Source organism: Pezoporus flaviventris, unplaced genomic scaffold (assembly GCF_033815535.1).
Source record: "Pezoporus flaviventris isolate CSIRO_AGI_PZ_B2104156 unplaced genomic scaffold, CSIRO_AGI_Pfla_v1 ptg000057l, whole genome shotgun sequence".
NCBI classification, from domain to species: Eukaryota; Metazoa; Chordata; class Aves; order Psittaciformes; family Psittacidae; genus Pezoporus; species Pezoporus flaviventris.
The window spans coordinates 4,033,568-4,045,376 of NW_026892605.1; the positions used below are offsets into that span (position 1 = coordinate 4,033,568).

At 42.5% G+C, this 11,809-nt stretch overlaps 1 protein-coding gene across 2 annotated transcripts in view; it reads right to left on the reverse strand.

Moving 5' to 3' along the window:
- The window catches only part of PARP8 (poly(ADP-ribose) polymerase family member 8), a 104,802-nt gene extending 93,194 nt beyond the window's left edge, over nt 1-11,608 (reverse strand). For both annotated transcript variants that reach the window (XM_061469426.1, XM_061469425.1), the window contains exons 1-2: nt 11,164-11,608; nt 10,426-10,480 (exon numbers count right to left, since the gene is read on the reverse strand). In XM_061469426.1, coding sequence (XP_061325410.1) covers nt 10,426-10,480; nt 11,164-11,254 — 146 coding nt within the window. In that variant the 5' untranslated portion in view covers nt 11,255-11,608. The remainder of the gene's footprint in view (nt 1-10,425; nt 10,481-11,163) is intronic.
- Nucleotides 11,609-11,809: the final 201 nt, after the last annotated feature.

Genomic DNA, 11,809 nt, shown 5'->3' on the forward strand with positions numbered 1-11,809 from the left:
TTATGCTTAACCTGAAGGACTCTGACCCCTCTGGGAAGCAGAGGCAATGAGAAAGGTCTGTGATCCATCTCCAACTCCTTTTTACCAAATTTCACAGATACTGAACTCACAGAATTCCTCCCATTTGCCTGATGAGCTTTCTGATGGCAACAAAGGTTCCACCACAGCTCCATCCCCCTCCCTTCCCTTATTTCATTGAAGTAGTTAACTATTTATTTTACCTGACCTCACTCCCTTCAGTCAGCCCTGTGGAGTTACACTGCCCATCAGCCGTCAGCCAGTCACCCTTGTCGTGACACGGGAGGAAGTGCACGCTCCCACGGCAGGCTGCCAGGCCCTGCTTCATGGCCCCTGCTCCCAGATCTCTCTGATCAAAGATGGTCACATCAGGTAGATCCTTTTTGTCCTGTACTGGGCACTGGTGAGGCTGCACCTTGAACACCATGTTCAGTTCTAGGCCCCTCAATGTGAGAGAGACATTGAGGTGCTGGAGCAGGTCCAGAGAAGGGGAACAGAGGTGGTGAAGGATCTGGAGCACAAGTGTGATGGGGAACAGCTGAGGGTCCTGGGGATTTAGTCTGGAGAAGAAAAGGCTCAGGGGGGACCTTATCACTCTCTACAACTACTGCAAGGAGGTTGTAGTGAGATGGGTATTGGTCTTTTCTTCCAAATAACAAGTGATAGGGCAAGAGGTAACAGCCTCAAGCTGAGCCAAGGGAGGTTTAGGTTGGATATTAGGAAAAATTTATTCACCGAGAGGGTGCTCAGGCATTGGAACAGGCTGCCCAGGGCAGTGCTGGAATGAGCATCCCTGAAAGTGTTCAAAATCCGCGTAGATGACGCCCTCAGTGACATGATTTAGTGGTGGTCTTGGCAGTCCTGGGGTAGAGGTTGGACTTGGTGACCTTAAAGGTCTTTTCCAACCTGGCTGATTCTGTGATTGATTCTATGGTTCTATGATCCCAGGGCTATATCAACCAAGGCATGGAAGAGCAGCCTTAAGGGAGGGTATGCTCAGTGACTGCACCCTTCCTCCACTTACACAGTTGTGCAGGGCAGACCCCATGGCCCATTCCTCTGGCTGTACCAACTGGCACACCACTTCACAAATTTCCTTAGTCCTACAGGTGCTGAAGGCATACTTCACATATCCTGCGCCTTTGGGGCTGGTGATATTCTCAACAGGCAAAGGGTTTTCAATCCCAACCCCTAAAAAACATACCCAAGGAGTCCAGCTCACACTGGTGAAACTCCACCTGCAGGTTGGCAACAGGGTGAGTCCTTCATCCATCACTACAAATCACTCCATCATTACAAATCAAGGAGAAGCCAATAAAGGAAAACCTCAAACAGTATCATAGGGTAAAAAGTCACCCTCAACCAGTTTTATTAGGGGACACATCCATGAAAAGAACATTGTAATGATTCCAAAGGCAGGTACTGAACACCTCAGAAGTTCAGAATGACAGCTAATAGCACCATGCATGTAAGGAGCTGTGCATTGTTACTGACGGAAATATCAAAAGGTTTTCTATATTTGAGGGAGCAGAATTAAAAATAGTTTCTGGAGAGACATTCCCAAAGATCCATAAAGAGTGCTTTATAACGAGTAAGTAGCCTATAAGGTGAAGAATGGGAAACTGTATAAAGCAACATTTTTTTTTTTTTTTACTAACTTTGCTGTTCTATTTAAAACATTTTCTATAATGCACAAAGAGCATTCAAATGTTATTGGTTCAAGGTAAATTGCATTTTTACACCTGCACAGCATCTGCAGCAAAAAATCCCAAATACATATTATTTCTAAACATCTCTGTTCAGTCCTACTTAGGTACAACAGAAATCACAAAAAACAACCCAGCTAAAAAAGATTTTTAAACTTAAATCATCAAACAACTCAGGCTGCAGCTGCAATTATTTCAGCAGTGATTTCTTTCCTAGCCACCCACATATTAGACACCAAAACCAGAATAACGAACAGCAGCAAACATGTGATTGCTCTGATTAACAGTGTGAGCACCTGTTTTTACTCTGGTGAAACTTCCTAAGAACCTAAACAAGCATTTATTAAAAAGGATATATATATATATATAATCTTATATTTATATATATATATATAATCTGGGAGATAAGTGATCTATAGCTGCTCCATGTTCCTAACCTGCATAGTACAGTTGTTTAATACCAACTATTTAATGTCTGTGTATGAACACAACAGATACCACCAGTTTTTGTACAGCACCTCTGGAAAACAAAGAGCCAGAAAAAAGAAGGGTGGGAAAAGACGAATTGGGAAGGAATGGAAACACGATTTTAAGGAGCCTATGCTCTGCAGCAGCATGGCTGAAATGGATATGGCCACTTCACACCAAGGCTGGTGTGAAACCTTCTCTAAATTATGAAGATTAAAGTCATCATTATCTCTCAAGGAAGGGTACAGGGGTGGTATTCTGTGGGACAAGACCTTCCCTGTGCCAGAGGGATCCTGTGAGAACACCTACATTGCAGACAAACAGGTAAGCGCTTTGTCAAGCTCACCTTAGCACTGGAAATAAAAAAAAGAGACCACTGTGGTGACTTGGCTAGGGCCTTTGCTTAGAGGGTTGCACCACACGCAAATCTGAGATGCAAGTGCCACACTGCTGAGAACAGCTGTTTGCTATGCACGAAAACGTCTCAAGTCTCTGTCACCAGACATTTCTGCCTCATTTTAGTCTGCCCTATCTCGTCTCATTCTGCCCCAATATGAGCCCCTCCCAAAGAACTTTATTTATAGCTCACTCTTTCAACTTCCATGAAATTCGTCCATACCTGTCACCTAAAACACAAACACACATAATGTGTAACATCACGTTGGTACGTAACTAATCATGCATAGATTAAACTATGCTATTACAAGTCAATGAAGATAACATACTGCATTTATATTTAGCTTTGTTCTATTCAAACTTCCTTAATAAGATTACTATAATTACAGACAGGTCTTCAGTGCTGTAAGTTGCCACAACTTTACTGAATCCCATGGCAATTTGTCAATTTAAATTACCCAAGAATATGGTAATCATGTTATAACACATAAAGGACAAGGACTTTGCAGCCAGGGCAAAAGCTTTTCTTGACCTCAAATGAGAATCTGTTTATGTCATAGAATCATAGAATAGTTAGGGTCGGAAAGGACCTTAAGATCATCTAGTTCCAACCCCCCTGCCATGGGCAGGGACACCTCACACTAAACCATGGCACCTCAGGCTCTGTCCATCCTGGCCTTAAACACTGTCAGGGATGGAGCATTCACAACCTCCCTGGGAAACCCATTCCAGTGCCTCACCACCCTAACAGTGAAGAACTTCTTCCTTATATCCAATCTAAACTTCCTGTGTTTAAGTTTTAACCCACTACCCCTTGTCCTATCACTACAGTTCTAATGAATACTCCATCCCCAGCATCCCTATATTCTCCCTTCAGATACTGGAAGGCTGCTATGAGGTCTCCATGCAGCCTTCTCTTCTCCAGGCTGAACAGCCCCAACTTTCACAGCCTGTCTTCATATGGGAGGTGCTCCAGTCCCCTGATCATCCTTGTGGCCCTTCTCTGGACTTGTTCCAACAGTTCCATGTCCTTTTTATGTTGAGGACACCAGAACTGCACACAATACTCCAAGTGAGGTCTCACGAAAGCAGAGTAGAGGGGCAGGATCACCTCCTTCGACCTGGTGGTCACCTCCTTTTGATGCAGCCCAGGATACGGTTGGTTTTCTGGGCTGTGAGTGCACGCTGAAGCCGGCTTGTGTTAAGTTTCACACTGACCATGTCCTCCATGAAAAAAATCAATAGCTTTCATATTTTTTAACCTGACTTATGTAACTGCAACTCCAGTTCTCTTTATGGACGGCAAATGCCTAATCCTAACTAGCACACTGGGAGGCCAGCATCTTCCACACATTCATGCCTGCCTTGAAGCCAAACAGTGCTAGATGTAAAAGGTATTTACACTCTCTATCTCTGAGTGTTTGTTGCCCTTTGCAAAGGTCAGTTTTTAACTGAAATACAGGATGGATGTGTTTCTTCGCACCTTAAATAAAGGCTTAAACTTTATGAAGTAGTATTTTTTAGTATCTATTTATTTATGTTTAAACACAGAAACAGTATAGTGGGCAGTTATTCACCACAAGGGGGACAATCTAAAACAAGTAATAGCTTGTTCGTAAAATACAGATTCAGGTACAGAAAGAACCTGGAGTCTCCCTCTTCTCATCTACTCCCTGTAGTGCGGTTCACAGGGAGAATGCATTTCTTTTAATTCACTAGAAATTGTTAAAACCAAATAAATACTAGAACTTCTCACATTTTACCATTTTAAATAAGAATTCCAAAACAAACAAGTAAAATGGAATAAAAACACAGAATTGTAAATGTCCTTAGATTACCTAGCAAAATACCTTAACAAGGAGAACTGGTGGCTGGTAGTTGCATGCAATTTTACTGCAGTAATGCAGGTAGAGCATCTTTAACCAACACTAACATTTGCTATAAAAACTCCATCAACAGCAAAATCTGGCATAGGGACTATAGGCCAAAGGCAATGATGCTCTTGTGTTATACTGCTATTTAAAAATAGAAGGAAAAAAAAAAAAGTATGTGCATACAGGTCTGATAAAGGTGAAAGAGCTTTCATCTTTGGTGGGCTGATTATTGACTCCTTACTTCGTGCTCTAGAGACCAATACTGAACTAAATTAAAACTTCTGTTGCCCTGAGTTAACAAAACTAGTGTATGCCCAAAGAGATTCTTGAAGAGGTTATGTTCCTCCTGTTGCCACCTAAGCACATCCAATTTCACTATTCTTGTCATCCACTGATAAAACATGAGTTCTTTAACCTATAAGCCTACAAAATCCTACTACTGAAGTTTTACAACAAACCTAACAAACCTCGTTCTATAAGGTGGCTAAAAGTCTTTACAGCAAAATAATTCCTTGGAATTACACCTTATTAAAAGAAATTGATATGATCAGTTTTCAGCTGGAAGTCTATTAGAGCTACAAAGATGTATGAAAGATTTCATGTGATATTCACAGACCCGTATTAAACCAGTAGATTACTTTATAGAATTCCATATCCGTAAGAGAAGGCTGCTGATGGTATTCATAACTGTTGTACTAAGGCATTAACTTAATATGTTCTCCAGAATTTTTTTTTTTGTATTTGAAGGTTACAGTTTTGTCCTGAAATACTGTAAATACAGTAAAACTCTTTTTATCTTTTTTTTTTTTGGGGGGGGGGGTGGGGGTTGTGGAGAGTAAGGGGGTGTTTGTTATTTGTGTTTGGTTGTGGGGGGGGATGTTGGAGAGTGTTGGGGTTGGGTTTTGGTTGGTTTGTTGTTTGTTTTTTTTTTCCCACTGTTTCGCATACACATATACTAAAATGGCTGGACTTCAATACAATCATTTTAGGTGTTTTCACAAAACAGTCCTTGTGAAGAAATTGTAATTTCTGTCTCAACTAATGTTTATACCTGCAAAAACTCTGAAGCCATTTTGGGATTCAGTTTAAGATTTCATACTAATTCTGAGTGACGGACAGATAAAGAGAGGTTTTTTTGTGTGTACAAAACATTTGGAATTCATTTTTTCAAATTATGCTCTTTAGTAAACTCAACACAAAGTTAAGCAAAGCCATCAGCAAGAGAAGATGAACTGTCCTTGCACAAACCCTTCCTAAGCCCGTATAAAACCTGTTCCAGCTAAACTGAAACCATTCAGAGCAACGGATTTCATAAAAATCTTATTCTAATTTTCTTAGGTTGTATTTTCAGGGACACTTTCATACTACTCAAGCCACCACTGCTTCCAAAAGGAACTGTCCAACCTTCTCTTCCCAAACTTTGTATAGCCAGTAAACACACTCATGCAAGGAACCTGACAGAGGAGCTAGGTTAAAAACAACCTATCAAAACGATGCTGGCATTCAGATTGATCATTTTGGAAAGAAAAAAAATGAAAATGTTCAGAAAAGTGCTCCATTTTGATATTTTCTGATGGACACAATTTTACATTTTGGTTTAAAAAATGTTTTTCAGTTCTCTCCTTTCTTGCTAAAGTAAATATAAATTGAATATAAATTTTAAGATTAAAAACCACATCAATTAGCCCCAAACCATTTATTTTCAAAGCTTTTTTTTTATATGGAAGGCTTTCAGCATCATCAGAGAGACGTGAGAATTTCAAATTTATTCACCAAATGAAATCTCTCATGCAGGCAGTTTAATGAAATTCATGCAAGTAGTAATCAGGCATACCACTAAATGGGGAAAAAAAGGTTATCTCTATTTATCACCAAGTGGTTCAAACACCTGGTAGACATAATGTGCTAGGACGTCAGATAGTAGTTTTTATCTCTAGCTATAGAAAGCCACAAGCGATTTAGTTACTGCTTCAGTAGCACAGCTCCCCAGCTGTGAAATAGTTCACTGATACAGTGAGGTGGGAATTAATTCATTGCTTTTTATGAGAATTTCTGATACTACAATATTAAGTGCTATGTATAATCTCTTAAATAGAATACAAGAAGCCAAATACTCAAAAGGAATACAGCTTAAGTTAAAAATGCACCAATATTTTAGGAAAAGAAAAAAAAAATCTCTTTGGAATAAAATTCAACTTTCTTTGCTTCTTCAGAACTGCCATTGTTACAATTGCTGTGCTAAAGTACAAAAAGCAGAACACAAGAAGCCACTGTGCAAACAGGAGATGGGAATTTTGCTGACAAAATCAATCTGTATGTTCAGTTCTCACAGGTCTTATCTGGTTTCTTTATAATATGCTATAGCATTAGATCTGTTCTTCTGCACAGTCTTATTGTCACTGTCCCTCGCTGCCAATGAAAGTTAAGTACATATTTGAACAAAGAGGTATTTTAGGACTGATATGATGTCCTTGTTTAGCCTCAGGAAAAAAAAAAAAAAGACAGGTGGGGTGAGAAAAACACTAAGAAAAGGAAACACCTTTTTTCAGGACAACCAAACACTGCTTCTGCGTAAACCATGTCAAATGACATATAAAGTGAAAACAACTTCAGGGCATCACACATTTTCATTTGAAAAATAACTGATCAGTTCGGAGCCTGCACAGTTTCTGGAGGAGCAATGTTTCACATGGGGCAGAAAATAGGAAAACGGAAACAAGAGATTCTTTAAAAAATATTGGAAAAAAAAAAAAGGGAGAGAGCTCAAAATGTTCACAGTTTAATAACCTTTTTAGATCCTGCAGTAAAAAGCATAAAAAATCCAGCCATTTCTGATATTCTGCCAGACATAGTTAAAGAAGAATAAATCTTGCATAGTCACAGTACCCAAATGGACACCTCACTTTGTACAAAATCCATCACCCTGCATATTGCTTTCTGACAATGAAATTAAAAATTACTAAACTGATAAAAAATCTGCCTCGTATTTAGTTCCCATATTATGCACAAAGATGTCCTTTCTCTAATGAATTGCTAGTTACAACCTTCCCAAACCAGGAAGCATCTCTGTAGTGTCAAACAACTCTAAAATTTGGAAGTGTGAAGACTGTGCACTTAAAGAAAAAAAAAAGTACAGCGAAATACAGTCTAAAAGAATTAACTGAACTATTACTACTTTTCTGTGGGAATACATGTTAACTCCACTGAAGAGATGATAAATTTGCTCCAGATCAGGCCTACCTATTTGGACTGATCTGCAGCGTAGTCATGTACTACTTCAATATTTGAATAGTACTAATGCAGGAAGAGGCTGTGCAATCAATGCAAGCAACAAGCTAAAAATCAGGTAAAGTCAGAGAAGCTGGCCCCAAGAAGAAAAATCTCCTACAGATAAACTTAATGGTTCAAAGAGTAAATACAACCAGATTTTAGATCCTCGTCATAACTGAAATAATACAAATACAGTGACTTCACAGATTTACACTGATTTACTGAGAATCTAGCTGAAATTATGAATTGAGACCACTGACAAACGGACATAGTGGGCACTAGAGGCAACTACAGCATCCAGAGGAAAACCCCCAGTGATGTTTAACTTGCTAGTATTGTCACCTGCCTTTATACAAGAGTAAGACAAAGAACCCTCCTTCTCAAATGGAAAATATATTGCCTTCTTTCAAGGGTTTCTGCTCTTGTATCTAACCACTATGGCTAAATCAAAGCCATAATGCACACTGACCTAAAGGAAATTCTAAGAGAAACAAAGCATGAAAGATTTCATTCCAAGCATCGCTAATGACTGCTTACATGCTGTAATCTTCCTTCCACACTATTTCTAATCTTACTCATTTAAATCTGTTTCTCAGTTTGAACCTCCATGCAGTGAACATCCATCTCTGTGGCCAATACTGAAAAGCCCATATTCCTGTTGGTTCGAAAAACAAACTCATCAGCCTGCATATCTGAAGGAACTGGACAAGGCCTGTCGGCTAATATTCAAGTCTATAACCACAAGCTAACAGAGATTTTGCCATTTAGGGACAATTCCTGAGTACAGTAGTCAAAAAAATTGGGTCATCACTCAAGAAGTCCACAGCTGCAGCAATGGCAGTAAGAAAAAAATCATAGAATCATGGTCAAATGCAAGATTAAGATCCTTAAGATAGCTTTGTGCTCTCCTAAACTGTTCCCATGTATATCACAGCTGTTGACCCTGTAGTGGAGACTTGCCCAAATGCTGCTGCTCAACCAGCACCTTCTCTGAGAAGAAATCACTAACTCATCCTTGATGCGAGAAACTGAAGTTTTCAAGTTAAGTCAAAGCTTAGGGTTTTCATTTTATGTACTTCATAAGAGAGCTCACTACCATAAACCTGCCACTGAGTACACCCCTGTGCAATCAGAATATTGTAAAATGTCTTTCTAGGTCATAATAGAAACAAGTGGAGAACACCAAACCCTTACATCAAAGGATGCTTTCTAACTCTCCTTAAAATGTGAAATGGAAAGTGATATTTAAGTATGCGCTAAGTAACAACCCACTTTTTCCCCAGTTCTGTAAGCGTAATGTTTGTTTCTCCATTCAGTTTGAATTTTTAAGGTCCTGAGACTAGTTTCCAGTAAACAGTGTCACAGCAAATGCTGACCACCACTAAAATTCAAGGCTGCAGGATGTAAGGCCTCCTTCCACCTCTCCTTGTAGCGCGGACATTTTGTTCCTACATTTATAAACCAGTTTGTTTCCAATCAGTTACGCCCTTAGGCTTTTTACTTTGTTCAGCTTGGAAACTGGAAACAATAGACAGGTTTCACTTCCTGGTTCCCTGCTGCAATATTTGTATTAGAAAACAATGCAAAGGAACTTTCAAAACCAATCGCTTTAATTACATGGTAAATAACATGTTAGATAATTTTTACTGAATCAACCCTTTCAAAATAAGACTAAAATAAAATAAATACTAAAACACTAAATGATAGAGTATATATTACAAGCAACCTAAAAATGCAACGATTTTCAGCTGCTGGGTGAACAATTCTACTCCACTGAAAATGGAACTGAAAACAGAAGTTGTCTTTTCCTTTAGCAGGAACAGGCAGAGTAGTGAGGTGGGAAAGCACTTTTCTGAGTGATTTCACAGCCTGGGGACCATCTGGGAATCTGATCCTGCAGCCAGACCCCAAGCATATACAGGGGAGAACCCATGGCTGTGGGAGTGCTGCTTGCCCTGTGTAATAAAATTCAGATAAAAGAGAGAGACAAAGCATGTCCTGTTAACACCTTTCTAAGTAAAGGCAACTAACAGCCAGGGAAACAAAAAGGATGTGTGCTCAAGCTTTTACATAATTTCCTTTTGAAAGCAAATACCACAAACACTGAAATACAATTTTAAAACATGTACATGCAGAGTCCAAAAGCTCAGAGACTGTTAGAAACAGTATTTAAACTAACATTCAATAAAAACATTTCCCAGCCTCTTCAACTATACTGACTGACATTCCACTTACTGTCTCAGGAATTTGATTTGGTCTTTTGCAGTCTTGCATTTGTCACAGGACTAAATACAGCTCGGGTGAGAAAGGTGCTGATGTGTAATTTGGCCTACTTGTTATTAAAATTGTAGCTTTCCCTATTTTTTAACATGAATTAACTTTGTATCATACATTGATGCCTTTGCTGCGTCTCTGTTAAGTTTAGGTACAGCAGAGATTCTATGTATTCACAAATAATCAAGGAGTAACAGTGAAACTTCACAGAGCAGCACCCAGAGGAACGAGCCTCTGGCAACTAGGACCACCTTTCTGATCACCTGGCTCAACACCTCTTCCTCGGTTCATGTTTGTGCCAAGGCAGGTAATTTACTGACTCTCCTTGCAAGAAGAAACAAAAATGCCTGCCTTGGTACTGAACCACTGCACCTCACTGCAAGAAATTAAGGGAGTCACTACTGTGGGAAAAAAAGTACCTTTTGGAGCCTCCAATATAGGTGAAGGTAAAGGTGGAGTCTGAGTACCTGAAATCTGAAAGACAAACAACTGTGTTATTACAACTTGTCTTTATTTTGGCTGAATTAGGCGGGTTTTACGGACCCGCATCCCGGTTACCGACCCCGGGGTGGGCGGAAAGGGGGTCGGGGTGAACGGGGGAAGCTGCAGCATCTCCCCCAGGCCCTCGCAACAAGTGCCGGTGCTATGGCAACGGCCGGGATCTCCATTGTCGGGAACGGCAACAGGCAGCAGCCAGGCACGCTCCTGCGGCGGATCACCGAGGAAGCCTCGAACCCCCGAGGAATGGGTGGGAAGGGACGTTCGTAACGGGAAAGAGGCACGTTCACTGCCGACCCTATTGCCGGGCGAGCGCGGGTGAAGCCGGGCCACCGGGGAGGCAGCGGCGCAACGAGGCACCAGGAGCGGCATCAGGAGCTGCGCCAGGCAACGGCAGCACGCACCCGCACCCGCGCGGCTCTGCGTGCGGCCGCGATCGGGATCCCCCCTCTCGCCGTCTCAGCTGGCCTCACATGCTCTCGGAAAGACTGGAGAGGAGGAGGAGGAAGGGAACGGAGGGCCGGCACACGCGGGCTCGGCGGCAGCCCCCGCTGCCAGTAACGGCGGCGAAGGGCACGGGCACCACGGGGGGAGCGCGGTCCGGGGCGGGCGGCGGCAGCCTCCTCGCCGCCAACCTGGCACCCGGGATTGAAACTCACCTGCAAACAGGCAGTCCTTCTCCGCCTTGCACTTTTGGATCACAACGTCAATATCCTTCTGAATCCTCTCTTGTCTTGAACACATCCCCATGAAATAAATCCCGGGGGGGGGGGGGGTGGGGAAATAAAAAGCAGCCTTTATTTCCACACACCCCACAGCCCGGGCTGCCAGCTTTTAATACTCGGTCCGAAAGACAGACCCCGGGGCTGGCGAGCGGCAGTCTCCCCGGCGGCCCGGAGGAAGCCGCTCGGCCGGCTGGAGGACGGGGGAGGAATACGGCGGGAGCCGATGTTGCATGCCCAGATGTGCCCGCCCAGATGTGCCGCCGCTGCCGGCGAACAGTAATTTCCTCACAATGGATCCAGCGAAAGGGTGGCGGCGGCGACACGGGATCCCCCACCTCCCCACGCCCTCTGGGGTTTTGGGGTTGGTTGGCTGGCTTGGTCTTATTTAAAAGGAGGGAGGAGGGAGGGAGGGAGAGGAAAAGGGGGGGGGGGGAAGGGGGCGGAGGGGGGCCAAGGCGACCCAACGCTCACATCCTGGCCCCTCCCGCCGGCAGCGGCGATGGCCGCGCAGCAGCAGCGCGGAGGGACGGCGGGGGAGTCCGCACCCGGTCCTGGTCGGCGCGGCGGGGCCGGCGCTGCT